The sequence below is a fragment of the Puntigrus tetrazona genome, chromosome 12 (assembly GCF_018831695.1).
Source record: "Puntigrus tetrazona isolate hp1 chromosome 12, ASM1883169v1, whole genome shotgun sequence".
Taxonomy (NCBI): domain Eukaryota; kingdom Metazoa; phylum Chordata; class Actinopteri; order Cypriniformes; family Cyprinidae; genus Puntigrus; species Puntigrus tetrazona.
The window spans coordinates 17,307,051-17,326,504 of NC_056710.1; the positions used below are offsets into that span (position 1 = coordinate 17,307,051).

At 38.5% G+C, this 19,454-nt stretch overlaps 1 protein-coding gene across 1 annotated transcript in view; it reads left to right on the forward strand.

The window, feature by feature from the left end:
- Positions 1–392: 392 nt before the first annotated feature.
- si:ch211-39f2.3 overlaps positions 393–19,454 on the forward strand; it is a 31,256-nt gene continuing 12,194 nt past the window's right edge. Inside the window, 36 exon segments of the mRNA XM_043254170.1 lie at positions 393–451; positions 1,702–1,803; positions 2,471–2,851; positions 2,939–3,010; positions 4,001–4,408; positions 4,553–4,939; positions 5,043–5,144; positions 5,392–5,772; positions 5,876–5,932; positions 6,184–6,561; positions 6,634–6,690; positions 7,094–7,501; positions 7,646–8,029; positions 8,112–8,177; positions 8,448–8,828; positions 9,236–9,622; positions 9,717–9,803; positions 10,397–10,783; positions 10,979–11,401; positions 11,687–12,076; positions 12,260–12,325; positions 12,568–12,963; positions 13,069–13,470; positions 13,876–13,917; positions 14,107–14,228; positions 14,415–14,693; positions 14,885–14,980; positions 15,078–15,231; positions 15,469–15,722; positions 15,810–15,956; positions 16,049–16,628; positions 16,730–17,313; positions 17,414–17,493; positions 17,495–17,976; positions 18,068–18,672; positions 18,833–19,388. Of these exon segments, the coding sequence (XP_043110105.1) occupies positions 1,755–1,803; positions 2,471–2,851; positions 2,939–3,010; positions 4,001–4,408; positions 4,553–4,939; positions 5,043–5,144; positions 5,392–5,772; positions 5,876–5,932; positions 6,184–6,561; positions 6,634–6,690; positions 7,094–7,501; positions 7,646–8,029; positions 8,112–8,177; positions 8,448–8,828; positions 9,236–9,622; positions 9,717–9,803; positions 10,397–10,783; positions 10,979–11,401; positions 11,687–12,076; positions 12,260–12,325; positions 12,568–12,963; positions 13,069–13,470; positions 13,876–13,917; positions 14,107–14,228; positions 14,415–14,693; positions 14,885–14,980; positions 15,078–15,231; positions 15,469–15,722; positions 15,810–15,956; positions 16,049–16,628; positions 16,730–17,313; positions 17,414–17,493; positions 17,495–17,976; positions 18,068–18,672; positions 18,833–19,388 (10,030 nt within the window). The 5' untranslated portion in view covers positions 393–451; positions 1,702–1,754.

The window sequence follows — 19,454 nt, forward strand, 5'->3', positions numbered from 1 at the left end:
CCTTAAGCAAAAGAACATTTTATCTAACTAATAACAACTAAATTGTTAGCACAACTGGACTCATAACTGGACTGTATAAAAGTGAAATGTTGTTTGTTAGTATATGAAGAGTGCACTTAATGAACCAGACTAAATTAAATTATAAAATGTTAATCTTTAAAAGTCGAGTTGAGTACATGGTGCATGAGACTCTAAGTGAATCGCAAATACAATTTGGGACAAAGTCAAAGCTATACTTACAAGGAAGTAAAACCATTAAATGGTAGGTTCATGCTATGCAACAAAACATGCATCTAACCCAACTGGTTTAAATCTCTTTCCAGTCATAGTCCGCCCACTTTTATCAATAATATGTAAGATGGAGATGTGCAGGTCTGCATCACTGTGTTCTGGTTGAACTGCTGAAGAGAGAAACATCCGTGATCTGCTCTGCAGCAGCATTTCATCTCAGGTGAAATTACTTCTACGTTCATTCTATCTGACTCTACTTCTCTTGCAATCAAACACTTGTGTTTTGTGATTTTTTTTTTTTAGCTACATTTATTACTTAAATTTATTTATTAATCATCTTTGCAAATAAACAGCTTCTATATTTTAGACCGGAGTGTAAATATAATACATTTATTTGAAATAATTATGTATTTATTTTCTTAAATTCATACGAATCACTTTATTTTTATTACATTTTTTATTATTTTTTATATTTAAAAAATATAAATCTATATTCATAAATCTATATATTGATCTCGCCACTTGATGATGTTGCTACAAAGAATATTATTTAGTGTGTTTGGTGTAATGCAATGTGTTTATGCGGTTGAGGTTTAAAAAAAAATATTTCTCTTCTAAGCCCTGCCTTCCTGAAATGCGTCGATTCGAACAAAAAAAAAAAAAAAAAAGGTGTGCTCTTATTGTCCAGTTAACCAGTGCATTGTGATTGGCCAAATACCTTGCCTCACTTTGTAGTCTCTGTGCACAGCCAGGTTCAGGAATCAGTTCATTTGTGTTAAACTTCTCCAACAGAGAAGTAAATGCAACTTAACCACTGATTTCTAGTTGGGTCCACTTTTGGAAGCACAAAGAAAGTAGTTTCACTTTCCAAATGAAACATAGCATCTCCCGAACAATGGCGCTCCCAGCAACACTGCAGCCAGAATAATAGTTCCCCCTCCTTTCTTTGGGTAAACTTTTGGGTGGTGTTATGAACATCGACATAGACACTGTGACTTAATGAAGTGTGGTTGTGTTTAAACGAACTATTTTAGGTTCCATTTAAGTCATAACTTTTCTAAAGAACATCTCTTTGGTTTTGAAACTTTATTCTATGCAGCTTTAGGGATCTTATCTTTGCACAACAGCTTGTAACATTCCAAAGAGAAAGGAAGACTTGAAATCTCTTTATTTGATGCCTTTCTGAACTAATTTCCTGACCTGCTTTATCAGTTGTTTTTAATTAATTGACATGGTCGCTTTTCATGAATATATTAATTTAGTTCCAAACCAACTAACCAAAAAAATTTTTTCTTTTTGAGCATTTCTTAAGCATTCACATTCCTCAAATACTATTAATAATGCGTATATTATTTGTATATGTAATGCCTATGCACATTTTTGCCCTTACGTAATTATGCACGTAAATACATAAATATGCACGTTCATTTACTTATTTACCTTTACCTTTTTATATATGTGTATGAACAGGTCACTTTGACACCCCCGGGGCACTTTGGTGTCTCCTGGAGAGGTTTGCCAGAATGAGGTTTCTGATCTCTTTGTGTGTGTCGCTACTCCTTTTCATTAATGGTAAGGGTTTTATTTATTAAAATAGGATCTATTTAATGATGTATACCTCTTTCGGTTCCTTTTATTAATAATGTAAAATACATGCTCCAAATATTTTGCCATAATTGCAACAGACAATTTGTTCCTGGAATATCTCTTTATTCAGAAAGCAATAATACTGCTGCCGTGTGTCATTTATCAGAGTTGTGTGGCGTTCTTTTCCAGCAAGTTTGCTTTTAAACTTATCAGATCCCATTATCGAAGTAAAATAATACAGTATTACTTAAATGTTATTTGTCTGTGCTTCTAAATACTATTGCCAATAATATTTTCTTTTGTAAATGCATCAATGTTAAAAAACAGTGCGTATATGTGTGATAATAACACCTTTTGTATGTCATATTTAACTACAGTTATGCTTTAAAAAAACTATTTTCTATTTTAATATATTTTAAAGTGTTTAACAGCATTTAATTGAAATAGAAAATTTAGTTTTATTGATGTCGTTGCTGTCACTTTTTTTTTTTTTTTTTTGACCAATTAATTCATCTTTCACTCTTAAAATAAAGATGTTTCACAATGCCATAGAGGAACCTTCAAACTTGTGAACTGTAGTGTGTAACATGCTATGACTAACTCGGTATAGTTTAAACACTGTTCTCCCTCACTGCACTTTCCTTCGTGACAGTTGCTTCCGGCAGTGTTGATCCTTGTTACAGCTATCAGTCTCTGGATCGTCCCTGGAGAGCCACAAATGAAACTGGGCTTTACATTTGTGAAGAACCCTACTCCTGGAACGGCTGGTACAGACTTTTCTACAACGGAATGGACGTCCGAATGCCAGAGAGCTGTGTGAACGCAGGCAGCTGTAGCACAGATTACAGTCTGTGGCTCAATGGTTCTCACCCTCAGATGGAGGATGGAGAGGTGACCATGAAGGTCTGTGCAAGCACATTATATGACTGCTGCTATTCCAACTCAACACTCATCAGAGTCAAAGCTTGCCCAGGCGACTACTATGTCTATGAACTTGTGAATCCACATTATGGATGTTCAGGATACTGCGCAGGTTCTATTTTTCATGCAGCTTTTCAATAGTTCTGTTTCATTTTTTTCAATTCAAAGTGGTTTATATATTTATTTTTCCTTTTTCTAGATATCAGCACAATATCCCGGACAACTTCCACCTTAAGTCCAACCACGATTAGTGGATCCAGCCATAACACGTGTAGGTTTCTAAACTCCATGCAATAATTGAACTGTCATACATTTATTATATATGCATTTCTGTCTTCTGATGAACACAAAAACACTGATTTCTATTGTATGAACAAAAACACTTATTTTCTTAAAATATCTGCCTGGTTGGCTTCTTTCTTTTTTTTTTTCCTAAAAGAAAATCGTTCCAACTCTAACAGGTCTAACAGGTCAGAGTAGTCCACACTACAACTATGTTGATAATGACAAGGACACAGTACAAGGACAAGGACGATGCATTCATACAATAGCAGTTTTTTTTATGTACATTGGCAGCCTATCAAAATCCTTTTGACTTTATAGGTGCCATAGAATGTAAAACTGTATTTACCTTGGTATAGTTCTGTTCATGGAAATGACATACAGTGAGCCTCAAACATCATCACACGGTGTAGCCCACCCTTTTTTTCTCCTGTGGAGCTTATTTGCATAGTCCAAAACCATCATGCATTTGAAAGCAGTTTGCATTTGCGGCTCCCTGATGCTAGGTTTTACAGTATAATTACTCGACAATATAACTGCAAGCGAAAGTATTGTAATATATATATTTTCCCCCATTTTCCTTTCAACTGTGTGACCTACCCAAATTAGCCGCACTATAAAATAGCCAATTAGAGGAGCTTAACATTGAGCCGCACTGTAAAACAGCCAATCAGAGCAGAGCTCAACATTATTATTATTATTATTATTATTATTTTTTGAATTTTGCCCTTACTTAAGCCACATACCTCCTATGTAAATTTAAAAAACAATTTAAAATACTGTATCAATGCATTCTTTGGCACCTTTAACATGTGTGCTGCACTTATGTTTATAACACTATTTTAGTTTCTAGGTAAATAGTTCTAGCTCTAAAATCAGCCTACAATAGACCACTAGTGTATACATGTATAAGTACATCCCACTGCACCAAAACGTCAGGATGCTGAATGATATATTTTCTTTCTTTTGGTTTCATCAGCTGCAATGAGCGCAGATTATGACCCATGCTACAGATACAACATTCTTGATGAATACTGGAGAAGCTCACTCAATTACTGGTATCAGTATGGATATATGTCTGGATATGACGACACTCGTGTTGAATGGGATGGCTGGTATCGACTCTTCATTAATGGATCGAGTGCTCAGATGCCTGAGTGGTGTTTCAGTTATATGTCATGTGGAGGGTATAGTTCTCTGTGGCTCGGTGGTCCTCATCCTCAGCCAGAAGATGGAGTTGTTACTCGTGACGTCTACGGCTCTTATTACGACCAGTGCCGTTACTACAGATCTGATCCAATCCAAGTCAAAGCCTGTCCTGGAAATTACTATGTTTACAAACTAATAAGTCCAAAGTCAGTGATCCCTGGGCCTGTATATTGTGCAGGTACAGTAATTCACCTTCATGACTTGGCGAATTAAATAAAAAGTGTATTTACAGAACTGTTAATGTCAAATTGTATTATTCACATAGTCTTAAACCTTTTTAGTCCAGAACACATATACAACACTCTTTATATTTTCACAATAGTTCCATTTGACACTCCAAATGCTGATCCCTGCTTCGACTACACCAGTCTGGATGACGCTTGGAGAGCCACTGACAATTATTACAACAGTTACATGTGTGATTATAATGTCAACTGGAACGGCTGGTACAGGCTGTTCTACAACGGTCAGAGTGTGCAGATGCCAGATTCATGCGTTCGTAGTGGAATGTGTGGCTCTCAGTACCCACTGTGGCTCAACGGCTCTCACCCACAGCTGGAAGATGGAGTGGTCACTCGGCAAGTGTGTGCTTCAACATGGAATGGCTGCTGTGGTTACAGTTCTCATCCAATACGAGTCAAAGCTTGTCCAGGGGGCTATTATGTGTACGAGTTTGTCAGGCCATTGTTGTGTTCATCTTACTGTGCAGGTAAACACATTTTCATCATTTAATCACTTTGGTTTAGTGTTTTATTCTTTTGCATTTGTGTTTGAAAATTAAACACTTTAATGTTAAAAAATAACGGTAACAGATGTCTCAAGCCTGAGCAGCCAAACATCTACAGCATCACCTACAACCACAACAGTGGCAGTCATACCTCCAGAATCCATTACTCCACCTGTCACAGACACAGGTACTGAATCTATAGCTAAAAAACATTTGCAATTCGGATTTATTTTTAGGTAAGATCATCAGCTGTCAGCAATTGTTTTTTTTTTTTAACTCCGTTAATAGAAGCTTTACAATTTGTGATGTATGATGAAAGAGTTCAGATTTAATTTATAGAGGAGTCTCTAATTTCTACATTGATTCCACACCACAAAAGTAAAATAGTCTTCTATGAATTAATGTGTATATATATTGTTTTTTTTTTTTCACAGCCCTCCACTCTGACCCCTGCTATAGCTACACTGTGCTGGATGATCCTTGGAGAGCCACAGACAACAGATATACCTTCGATTTAATGTGTGATGTTTATGTCAGCTGGGTGGGCTGGTATCGTCTCTTTATTTACGGCCAGAGCGTTCAGATGCCAGACACGTGTGTTGATCGGCTAAGCTGTGGGACTCATGCTCCACTTTGGCTAAACGGTCCACACCCAAGAATTGAAGATGGAGTGGTGACCCGAGGTGTGTGTGGTCACTGGTGGAATAATTGCTGTGGTTTCCAGTCCAATCCCATTAGAGTGAAAGCCTGCCCGGGCAATTACTACGTCTATGAGTTTGTTAGCCCAAGTTTCTGCTATGGGACCTACTGCGCCGGTAAACATATCTGCAATCACACATATTAGTGCAGAGTGCATTTTACATGCAATCAATATTTGTAGCTGTTTATTAATAATATACATTTAATTTTGTGTTACAGATGTTAGGAACATTAGCATCAGCATTCCTACTTTCACTCCAGAGACAACTTTGGCTGGTAATGTAGTATGCTATGCCCTCTACTGACTGTTGATGTTTTGACAGGAAATGTCATTAAGCAGTTGGTACAGTCAACACACACTCTTTTTATGTTAAGACACTACATATGTTTGAATGTTTGACAATATATAGCTACACAATATTTATGCATTCATACTTCATTTTACTGAAACAATATGCACTGCACTGAAATGTATTGCAGGTTAACAAAGTTTTTAAAACCTTTGTGTGTGTTGTCATTTGTAACAGAGGCTTTCCGCATTGACCCCTGCTACAGCTACACAGCCCTGGATGATCCTTGGAGAGCAACAAACATTGGCTTTTCATTCAATTGTGATGCTAGTATCAATTGGCATGGCTGGTATCGTCTCTTCATTGGGGGCCAAAATGCTCAGATGCCTGAAACATGTGTTGATCAGTTTAGCTGTGGCACTATTGCCCCTCTGTGGCTAAATGGTCAGCATCCACGAGTCGAGGATGGAGTGGTCACCCGTCATGTCTGTGGCCACTGGAACAATGACTGCTGCAATTATGAGTTTAATCCCATGAAAGTGAAAGCCTGTCCAGGAAATTATTATGTGTATGAGTTCATCAACCCTGTGTTCTGCTATGTGGCATATTGCGCAGGTAAATATATTAACATTCAAATTTCTTTAAGCGTGCTTTTCTGTATTTAACTAGTCATCTAAAACTTTACAGAGGTGATGCATAATCTCAACTATACAGATGTCACAACACACACCACGCCACCACCTGGTAATTTAATATTCTGTCTTTTCATACTTTTTTGAGAAAATGTATAAGCAGCTCTGTATCATGGAAAAGGATTTATTTGATAAAACAGGCTAAAATGTGTGATCTCCAATTTAGCAGTCAACTTCTTAAAGGAATCTTAAGGACAAATAGTTATACAATTAACAAATAAAATTTAAAAAATAGCCGTTTGTACACGTGTTATTATTATTATTTTAATTTTCAAATTACTTCTTGCTGTCACAGACAAATATATTCTTTTTATTGTTCAAACAATAATGTCATATTCATACTTAATCGTTGGTAGATATCAGATAATCAGATTCCTGAAGTCGTTGATATATAAAGTATGTCTATATTAAAACCTCTTCCTTCTCTATAACTTTCATACTTTGTCTTTTAAAAGTCACAACTCCCAGCATTGATCCATGCTCTGATTATAATATTCTTAATGACGACTGGAGAGACTTGCGTCAGAGAAGCCAATCCAGTGTTCACGATGACACTGCTGTTGAATGGAATGGCTGGTATCGGCTGTATTTAAATGGAGAAAGTGCTCAGATGTCTGAGTGGTGCGTGACATACACAGGATGTGGTGGTGAAGTTGGACTTTATCTTAATGGTTCACATCCAAAACTTGAGGATGGGGTGGTAACTCGTGAGGTTTTGGGATCTTCAAGTTGGTTGTGGAACTCCAACCAATGTGGTTATTTTAGATCTACCTCCATCGAAGTCAAAGCCTGTCCAGGAGAATATTATGTTTATAAACTTGAGAAACCTGATGCGTCAATCCCTAGGCCTACTTACTGTGCAGGTATTGTGTACTGTTTTGTATAGATTGTTTAATTTCATGAATTCTGTGTATTCCAAGAAACATATCAATGAGACCCAGTCTTATTTTATTGAGCTGACACTTAATGTTTAAACAGTTATTTCACAGCCTTTTTCTTTATATCAGTTGCTTTCAACAGCATCGGTAGTGATCCTTGTTACAACTATGAAGCTCTGGATCGTCCTTGGAGAGCCACAAATGAAAGTGGACTTTACATTTGTGATGAATCCTTCTCCTGGAATGGCTGGTACAGATTTTTATACAATGGAGCAAACATCCGAATGCCAGAGAGCTGTGTTAATGCAGGCAACTGCAACACACAAAACAGTCTGTCGCTCGCTGGTCCACACCCTCAGATTGAGGATGGAGTCGTGACGAGGGAGGTCTGTGCAAGCGCATGGTATTCCAGACAGAATTTGAAGGCAACACCCATCAGAGTCAAAGCTTGCCCAGGCGATTACTATGTTTATGAACTTGTGAATCAGTATGCATGTTCAGGGTATTGTACAGGTAATGTGTTTTAGATATTTTAATAGCTTCTTTTAATGGTTTTATATTTATTTCAGTAATACGTTTCATTACTTCTTTTTAGATGTCATCACAATATCTCTGGTTTCCACTACAAGTCCAGCTACCAGTCCTGGAGCCTTGACTTTGAGTAAGTTTTGACAGTGAAAATAGTCATGGATAACATGTTCTTCAAGGCATGTAGTGAAAATGATAGCATTCACAATTTAAATATTAAGGGAGGAGTGTGAGACCAATATCCTTTTAAATTAATTTCATAGTTTTCTATAGCGTTGTTTAGTTTTGTATACAAACATTTAGATGTGGGCATGTTGGCTGTTCTGGTAAAAATCCCACTCAGATAAATAGAAACACAGTTTGTTCTTTTGTTGCATTCTCTCTCTTTCTGCAATTAACACAGATTATGACCCATGCTATAACTACAACATTCTTGACGACAACTGGAGACTAACACTCAGTCACTCATATATTTCTGGAAATGATGACACTCGTGTTGAATGGGATGGCTGGTATCGACTCTTCATTAATGGATCGAGTGCTCAGATGCCTGAGTGGTGTTTCAGTTATATGTCATGTGGAGGTTTTAGCTCTCTGTGGCTCGGTGGTCCTCATCCTCAGCCAGAAGATGGAGTTGTTACTCGTGAAGTCTACGGCTCTGTTAATGACCAGTGCAATTCCTACACGTCCAACGCCATCCAAGTCAAAGCTTGTCCTGAAAATTACTATGTCTACAGACTTTTAAGGCCAAAACCATCAATCCCAGTGCCGGTATATTGTGCAGGTACACTTATTTTCCTTTCAGTCAAGTACTATGAATCACATACAATGAATTATATTGTCATCTTTAATTTAAAAACGTCTCTGGTTACATGTGTAACCATGGTTCCCCTTCTAGAGAACCCCATGTTGTGCCCTCTTAGCAGAACCAGATTTTCGGATAAAAAAAAAAGTACGGCAGTGTCAGACTAAATTTTCTGGATTAAAATGTTGTTCCAGGGTCAACAAAATAGCAAAAATCTGGACATGTGCGCCCCCTTAAGGGGAACAGATCATGCAGGCTGCATAGTTTCTCCAAGGGACACAGCTTGGAGTTCCCCAGAAGGGAAACTACGCAAACAGATTTGTTTATTTAATAACTAAATTTTAAAATTAATTTAATATAATAGAGTCTATATATCTCCCCTGTAGTTATATTTAACATTCCAAACACTGATCCCTGCTACAACTACACCAGTCTGGATGATCCTTGGAGAGCCACTGACAATTATTACAACAGTTACATGTGTGATTATAATGTCAACTGGAACGGCTGGTACAGGCTTTTCTACTATGGTCAGAGTGTCCAGATGCCAGAGTCAAGTGTTGGTTCTGGCATGTGTGGCTCTCAGTACTCACTGTGGCTCAACGGACCTCACCCACAGCTGGAAGATGGAGTAGTCACTCGGCAAGTGTGTGGTTCCACTTGGAATGATGGATGTGGTTACAAATCTCATCCCATACAAGTCAAAGCTTGTCCAGGAGGCTATTATGTGTATGAGTTTGTCAGGCCACTATTCTGTGCATCTTACTGTGCAGGTAGATTTTTTAAAATGCTTTTGTCATTTATATTTTAGGTTATTTATTAATGAATTATTAACAATTAGTTAAAAGTAAAATTTTTACTTTACAGATGTTCTAAACCTTGCATCTACAACAACATCTACAACAATGACAATTCCACAGACAGAAAATAGTACTGTGTCCATTACAACCACGGGTAACTTTCTGTTTCACTACTGTAAAATATTTCATCTGCATATTTTTTGGCATATTTTTATTTTATATTGAACAAACTAGTAGTCCTAATGTATTGGGAATCAATATATAAAAGTTCTTTACGATCCTAGTCATTTAACTGAGATCTTCTAATTGACAAATTGTTTTAGCAATGTATAAATTCAAACTAAGTTTGAATTCATTCCAAAGTTAGCTTAACACAAGAATGTACAGTAGAAAGAAATGTTAACTGATTCTCATTCATCTGCAACTACTAACTCTCAGAATAGAAAGTTAGGGTAGGTTTATTATTAGTAGAATAAGTTGACATGCACTTGCCAAGTTTCTCATAGTCAGCGTGTTGTATTTTGTGAGCCCATCAATGTGTTGATATTAAGCAGACATTCTAATAATCCTCTAATGACTGCTATTTGCAAAGTACCTTACTATCAGAAGTGGATTATCAAAATAAAGTGTTACCAAAAGTCTACTTGTAGGTAAATTAAAACTAAACAAATGCTGGCATATAAAGAGATGTTTAATAGCTCAGTTTCTTTAGCAACTAATCCATTTATAATGCTAATGTTTCCATAGCAGAAGCTATAGCTTTTGACCCCTGCTACAACTACACTGTGCTGGATGATTCTTGGCGATCAACTAGCAATCATTATTCCTCCTCGATAATGTGTGATGCTTATGTCAACTGGAACGGCTGGTATCGTCTCATCATTGGTGGCCAGAGCAGTCAGATGCCAGACACGTGTGTTGATCAGTATAGCTGTAGCACTCATGCTCCCCTGTGGCTAAATGGTCAACATCCACTAATTGAGGATGGAGTGGTCACCCGAAACATCTGTGGTCACTGGAACAATGACTGCTGCTATTTCCAATCGAATCCCATTAAAGTGAAAGCCTGTCCAGGAAATTACTATGTCTATGAGTTTGTTCAACCGAATTACTGCTATGGGACCTACTGTGCAGGTAGATATACCTACATTTGCTCTTAAATTGTATCATTTATTGATTTGTTACAATGTTTGGCGAATGAAATTGCAAGATATTTGGCAATGTAGGAAAGAAAAAAAGAAATTAATAAGATTCAACAGCTTGATGCATTTTGAAAATCTTCACTTTTTGCTGTATTTTTTTTCCTTCTTAACCCTCCTCTCGTTAAAGCCCCAACTCCCAGCTCTGACCCATGCATCGGCTACAGTGTTGTTGATGACAACAGGAGAGACATGCGCAAAATATCCTACCCATATTATTACAGTGATGATAGATTTGTTGAATGGAATGGCTGGTATCGGCTGTATCTGAATGGAGAAAGTGCTCAGATGTCTGAGTGGTGTGAGAGTGTCTCAGGATGTGGTGGATATGTTGGACTTTATCTCAGTGGCTCTCATCCAAAACCTGAGGATGGGGTGGTGACCCGTGAAGTCTTGGGGTCTTCACCATGGTGGTGGTGGTGGTGGTGGAACAGCCACCAATGTGGCTATTATAAATCCACCTCCATTGAAATTAAAGCATGTGCAGGAGATTACTACGTTTATAAACTTGTCAAGCCTGACATGTCAATCCCTTTGCCTTCATACTGTGCAGGTACAGATTTAATGTGTGTGTTCTTTATAGAACACTTTATTAATCCCCTATATGAAAGATTTGCACTTTGTTATTGCTCGACTTTGATATTCCGGTACAATATACAGTGTGTACAGATAGTAACAATGTTACACTTTTATATGGATTTATTATGGATGTTTTTACCAGCTAGATGCACCCAGCCATGGGATGTCATTATTATGCATTACGTTTTATGAATTATCCTGTAATACAGCATTTAAACTGTGTATTTTTTAGTAGCAAATAATTTTTTCTCTGTATCAGTTGCTTTCAACAGCGTCAGTAATGATCCTTGTCAAAACTATGAAACTCTGGATCGTCCCTGGCGAGGCACAAATGAAACTGGATTGAACATTTGTGATGAATATTTCTCCTGGAATGGCTGGTATCGACTTTTTTACAATGGAATGGACGTCCGAATGCAAGAGAGCTGTGTTGCTGATGGCAGCTGTAACACGTATAGCGGCCTGTGGCTCAATGGTCCTCACCCTGAGATTGAGGATGGAGTGGTGACAGTGGAGGTCTGTGCAGGCAGACAATTTGGCTGCTGTGAATTCAAATCAACCCCCATCAGAGTCAAAGCTTGCCCAGGCAATTACTATGTCTATGAACTTGTCAAGCCAAATTCATTTTGGTGTTCAGGATACTGCACAGGTAATATTTTTCACATACATACATACATACATATATATATATATATATATATATATATATATATATATATATATATATATATATATATATATATATATATATATATATATATTATATTATTTTTATTTTTTTTTTCAAAACTTTTATATTATTTGATTAATATCTTATAATTCTCTCTTTTAGATATCAGCACTATATCAACAACTTTGCCCTCCACAAGCCCAGCAACATTTATTGGGTCCAGCATAAGTAGGTTTTTTTTAATAGTCAAAATAACTACTACTACTACTTTTCCATATTCTTGTTAGTAGTTACTAAAATGTTAATAGTGCATTAGCCATTTATTCCTATGTAGTTGTTCATAAATGATGGAACAGTATTTTCAAGTATTGCCTAAAGGAATGGCATATTTTACAAAGTAGCTTAGAAAGACTTTTTGCTTGGCGTGAATTTCATGAAATTCATCTATTTTTCAATTTCTTTCTCATCAGCTGCTATTAACACAGACGTTGACCCATGCTATGACTACAACATTCTTGACAACTCATGGAGAAGCTCACTCAATTACTGGTATCAGTATGCATATGACGACACTCGTGTTGAATGGGATGGCTGGTATCGACTCTTCATATATGGATTGAGTGCTCAGATGCCTGAGTGGTGTTTCAGTTATATGTCATGTGGAGGTTTTAGCTCTCTGTGGCTCGGTGGTCCTCATCCTCAGCCAGAAGATGGAGTTGTTACTCGTGATGTCTACGGCTCTTATTACGACCAGTGCCGTTACTACACATCTGACCCAATCCAAGTCAAAGCCTGTCCCGGAAATTACTATGTCTACAGACTTATAAGGCCAAAGGTAATGATTCCAGCCCCTTCATATTGTGCAGGTACAGTAATTCTCCTACATCTTTTAAATGCTTATTTTAAATTAAATGCTGAGCTTTGATATAAAGACTGCATTTATAAACTTCTTTTTATGGGTCCCAAAACAGTTGTTTACACCACTCCGAGTGCTGACCCTTGCTACAACTACAACAGTCTAGATGACCCCCGGAGAGCCACTATCAGCCCACAATATGATAAATATTATTACTATGGAACATGTGATTATAATTACAACTGGAACGGCTGGTACAGGCTGTTCTACAACGGTCAGAGTGTGCAGATGCCAGATTCATGCGTTAGTAGTGGAATGTGTGGCTCTCAGTACCCACTGTGGCTCAACGGCTCTCACCCACAGCTGGAAGATGGAGTGGTCACTCGGCAAGTGTGTGCTTCAACATGGAATGACTGCTGTGGTTACAGTTCTCATCCAATACGAGTCAAAGCTTGTCCAGGAAACTATTTTGTGTATGAATTTGTCAGGCCAGCATTCTGCTCAGCTTATTGCGCAGGTAGAGCATTATGGAAGTTCTCTTTGTTTTTGAAATGTAACTTTTGTAGTGAAATATAATGTGGATGTTTTTTTAGAATAAATAATTTATTATTTCATTTAGTGATCTTTTGAGGGTAATGAGAGTTATTGGCTATACGTGGGGTAAAGTGTCAGTGGTCAGCCACATTTTCAGAAACCTCTTTTTCAAAACTTAACAGTAGTACATAATGAAACAAATTCTGCTTAGGTATGTCCCTCAGAACATGCAAAACTATTATTTGTAGCAGGAGCAGGAGAAGTAGTAGAAGTTAATAGGAGTAGTAATAGTAGTAAACATCCTGAATAATAGCATGCTTTAAAGTGAGTAGTGTAAAATGTCTTTGGTTCAATATAGCTATTACAGTTTGCATTTTTTTCTTTACAGAAATTATCATCACACATACTACAAGCTCAAATATTTCCTCAGGTATTTTACACAAATAATGAACAAAAAGTATGTAAATGTGACATTACATGTTAATACAAAATGTTGTTATTAAGAGCTAATTGGTATGCTACGCTGTACATTAAATCTGATTTGTCTGATACATGATGTTTATAATTCCAAAGTGGAGTACCATGCAGTATATTATGTCTTTATATATTACTGTTGCAGGACCGTTTTATCCATTTGGCATTGGAGACGCAGAGAACGATCGTTCTGATGATGGGAGTTCACCAGTTATCTACCTTTCACAGTCATTTATATTTTTTGGACAAACATACAACCAGCTACATGTATGTAAATCTAATGTTCACTTATTGTATACTTAAAAATAATAAAACTCGCTTTGTTCCCTCACTATTATGGCAAGCTTTAACACTCACATTTAGTCTATTTCTGACTCTTATTAAATTTTACTTTGGAAAACGTTAGAACAGTTTCAAGTATTATGCAAATTTTAAAATGATCCCTTGTTTCAGATCAACAACAATGGATACTTGACATTTGATTGGCCGTGGTACAGCTACTACCCATACCAGTTCCCAGGTTATGGTGGAATAGACATCATCGCTCCATTCTGGACAGATATCGATAACAGAGGAAATGGTGTTATTTCATATCAACAGTACACATCTGGCAGTGTCCTTACAGAGGCTACACACGACATTAAACAATACTTTCCTGAACTGAGCTTTTCTGCATCTTGGGTCTTTGTTGCAACATGGGACAGAGTGGCATATTATCCATATTCAGGAACTGTAAGAAATCTAATCTGGTTATGTTAAATGTTGTTCTGTTTTAATAGCGTATACATACATATATCCCACTAAATAGAGTAAAATAATCAGAATGTACAATGTAATGTGTAGAGTAAAATGTATAATTACTGTTTTTATGACTTTTTGAAAACTGTTGGCCAGGACATGATTTTTACATTTGTCTTTTTCAGGAAACATCTTTCCAGGTTGTTTTGATTTCAGATGGACATTTCTCTTTTGTTTTGTTTAATTATGGAACAGTTACTCAAACTCAAAGATATGTACAGGTGTGCACTGACATAGCTGCTGTATTTGAAACTATTCCAGTATTCTAGTAACTTGACTAGAAACTAACCAGGATTTTCTTTTGTTCACTTACTGTAGGCTGGTTATGACACGATCAGCTCTAGATACTACTTCTCAATTACTGAATCACTACAGAGTAACATCACAAACTTGACATACAGCAGCAATGTCAATGTGCCAGGCAGATGGGCTTTCAGAACAGATCATGGATCACGGGGTTGTCAATTTAATGGTAATGTTTTCAAATTTGCTCTTACTAATTACCTCTTATACTGATTATTAATTATTAATATATAAATATTTACTGTTTATGTTGACCCTCCATAACTCTCGAATAACTTGTAATTTCACTTTAGCTTACTGGTAAACCTTTTTAAAAATTAATCTTGTTAAAAATTGTTTTAGGTGTTTGATCTCCTAACATACGGCAAAATTGAATTCTAAGTCATGTGAAACTACCTAATTGTAGGTGTTCAAGTGCAGCTTGGAGACTCTTTCTGGAGTGATGAAACATGCCAGCAGAGATGCACCTGCACCAGCAGTGACCTCCAGTGTAGCCACGAGCCCTGCAGTTACTCCCAAGCCTGCCGTCCAGCAGCCTTCCAATACTCTTGCCAGAACATTCAGAGACAGACCTGTACCATCTCTGGTGATCCTCACTACTACACCTTTGACAATCAGGTTTTTCACTTTCAAGGGACTTGCACTTATGTTCTATCTGAGGTTAGTCTTTCTCTTTAAATTGAATGGGTTTCTATTTATTTTGTTAGTGTGAATCAATTGGCAATTGGCTTTGACATTTTTAACTAGGCTTGCAGCAATGGTTTGCCATACTATCACATTGAGGGCAAAAATGAGCATCGGGGAAGCACACATGTGTCATGGACTCGGATGGTCAGAGTGTTTGTCTATGATGAAGTAATTGAGCTTGTCAAGGATCACTATTATGAAGCGAGGGTTAGTGTAACAATTTGCCTTCATTTGTTACTTGAATGAGGTCTTCTGCTGATTATTCTATTTACCTTTTTTTTTTATTCTTCATTTTCTAGGTTAATGGAAGTTTTGCAGCAACGCCATTCACCCTTCGCAATGGCTCCATCCAAGTATATCAGTCAGGGTTTTCCTTGGCCATCAGCACAGACTTTGGTCTGCTTGTTACATATGATGCATACAGCTACGTCAGCATCTCTGTACCATATGACTATTTTAATACCACCTGTGGTCTGTGTGGAAACTTTAACCTTCACCCCGAAGATGACTTCCGTTCACCTAGTGGTGAGATCTTGAGCTCAGATGTGGACTTTGCAAACAGTTGGAAAGTAGAAAGTGACACAGATCCTGAATGCCATAATGTCAGGTGCACAGGTCTGGCTTGTGCTGTTTGTACAACAGACGAAATGACTTTGTACAGAGACAACAACCACTGTGGAATCCTAGAAGATATTTCTGGCCCTTTCAGTGCTTGCCACTCTGTACATGCGCCACAGACCTACATAGAGAACTGTGTGTATGACCTTTGCTTGGGAGGAGGTTACCAGCCCATTCTGTGCCAGGCTCTCAATGTTTATGCAACTCAGTGTCAACAGCAAGGTGTGCAACTTGGTCAGTGGAGACAGCAGGGCTTTTGCGGTAGGCATTTTTTAATAAATTATTTCATTAAAACAAATTAGTTTAAATTGAAAGATTACAATAACTTATGAATATTCTTTATTTTTTTCCCCCATTTCTAGAGATTCAGTGCCCTGAACACAGTCATTTTGAACCTCAAGGAACAGGTTGTCCTGCTACTTGCAGTAATCCATCTGCCCCAGTGAACTGTCCCTTGCCCAGTCAGGAGAGCTGTATCTGTGATCCTGGGTACATCCTGAGTGCTGGAGAGTGTGTTCCTGAAGCAAGCTGTGGTTGCATCTTTGAGGGCTTCTATTACACAGAAGGACAGTCCGTGGTGTTGGATGCTGACTGTGGGAGACAGTGTGTGTGCAGCAGCATGTCGATGACCTGCCATCAGCACCAGTGTGGTCCAGCAGAGGTGTGTGGAGTCCATGATGGTGTGAGAGGCTGCAGACCCACCGGCTATGCTACTTGCTCGGTTGAAGACCTCGGGTCATATCACACCTTCGATGGACAAAGTTTCAGATACCCCGGAGCATGCGGACTGACCCTTGCTAGGGTGATGGGACCATCCTCACTACCACACTTTGTGTTGATGGTGGAGAAAGTACCCAGAGGCTTTCAAGAATTTGACAGGTTCCTGAAGTTTGAGGCAGAAGGAATTCAGGTCTCCATCGAAATGGGAGAAGGCAGCAATGTAAAGGTTAGACAAAATATTAAATCACTCCAAATGCTCCAAGAGCATAATTCATATACAGTATTAGATGGAAAAGTGTCTTGAAACCGTTTATCACTTCTTTCAGGTGGATGGACAGATGGTTGGTCTGCCTGTCAGTGTTGTCTCTGGTCAAATCCGTATTTATCACAGCAGTGTGAGGGTTTTGTTTTGAAACAAATTTTGGGGTGACTGTAAGAGCTGACTGGCCACATATTGTCCGAATTACAGCACCAAGCACATATAGTGGCACTCTTGGAGGTCTGTGTGGGAACTTCAATGGAGACATTTCTGATGAGTTTTACACTCCCGATGCCATCCTGTTGAATGACACTCAGCTGTTTGCGGACAGCTGGCGTGATGGTTCCCTGTCAGCCCACTGTGAAGACTCAAATGACAGCTGGGAACCTGGACATTATCAGAACAGCAGCCAGTACATTGAACATTGTAGTATCATGACAAAGCACGATGGACCATTTGCAGAGTGCAGCAGATTAATAGATCCTCAGCAACGGATAGCAGGTTGTGTTCAACTGCTGGAACAGACACAAGGTGCTAGAGAAGCCCTATGTGAGGCTCTGCGAGGTTACACACTGCTTTGCCAACAGAATGGCATTAGAGTAGAAGAGTGGAGAAGTGCCATCCACTGCGGTAAGCATTTTGTTTTGTACATGCTAAGCTAAAACTTGCTGTCATGAAGCTACAGTTTTCTGCTATTGCCATTATTCTTTTGTCATTCCAGATCCCGTCTGTCCTGCAAACACTCATTATGAAGTGTGCGGCACATCCTGTCCTGCTTCCTGCCCCAGCCTTTCCTTTCCATTTCAATGCACATTGCAGTGCCAGGAGGGTTGCCAGTGTAATGATGGAAATGTGTTAAATGGAGATCATTGTGTGCCTCCTGTGGGTTGTGGTTGTTACCACTCTGGGCGTTATCGGCAGGCTGGAGAGACGTTCTGGCATGGTGAAGAGTGTCAATTCTCGTGTGTCTGTGATGGAATCACTGGAAATGTTCATTGCACACCATCTTCTTGCAGTGTGGAGGAGGTCTGCCATGTGTTGGACGGCGAGTACGGCTGTCATCCTCGGCCACAAGCTCGTTGCTCTGCTTCAGGAGACCCCCACTACATGTCTTTTGATGGAACCTACTTTGACTTCCAGGGCACATGCCGCTATGTGCTAGCTACTGTATGTAATGACACTACGGGGCTTCCACACTTCCAGGTGGATGCAAGAAACAAGGCATGGCACGGACTCTCGGTGGCAATTACTGTAGAAGTTTTTGTCAATGTCTCTGGGCATCTTGTGCACATGTCACTAGACATGAACAGCCTTTCTACTGTTGAGGTAATGAAGCATCACTCACTGTAATTTACCTTTATATAGTGATTAATATAGTTATAATATAGAGATAATATAGTGATTTATGTAGTTACGAGGCTATGATCTTTAACAAATTAATTCTTGGAAAAGTTTCACACAGCTGATTTTTTTTCCTTTCATTTAGGTTGATGGAGAGACCAGAAACCTCCCTCTGCTGCTTGATTCTGGTCGAGTGTCTGTCTACTCCAGCGGACAGTATATATTTGTATCCACTGATTTTGGTTTGAGCGTGAGTTACGGTGGTTCCTGGACACTAAACATCATTGTACCAGCAGACTACAGTGGGGTTATGTGTGGCATCTGTGGCAACTTCAACGGCCAAAGTAATGATGACTTCATGACTTCTTCAGGTGCTCTGGTGCACTCAGCAGACCAGTTTGGAGCTAGTTGGAAGGTTGAAGATGAGCTGCCATGCAATGATGGTTGTGGAAACAATTGTCCTTTGTGCCAGGATCAGACAACCTCCCGTTCCCTGTGTGACATCATCAGGTCCAGTCAAGGCCCCTTTAGTTTCTGCCATGTCTATGTTGATCCTCAAGCCTATTTTGATGACTGTGTGTTCGATGTGTGCCTTTCTGGAAACCGTAATGATGTCTTATGTCGCTCGATCCAAACCTATGCAAGTGCCTGTCAATCTAACAATGCTGTTATCTACCCTTGGAGAGAAAGTGCATCCTGTGGTGAGTGAGATTTGAATTTTTGTTTTGTATTTGTTTAGATATTCATGTTGGAATCAAACATGGAAA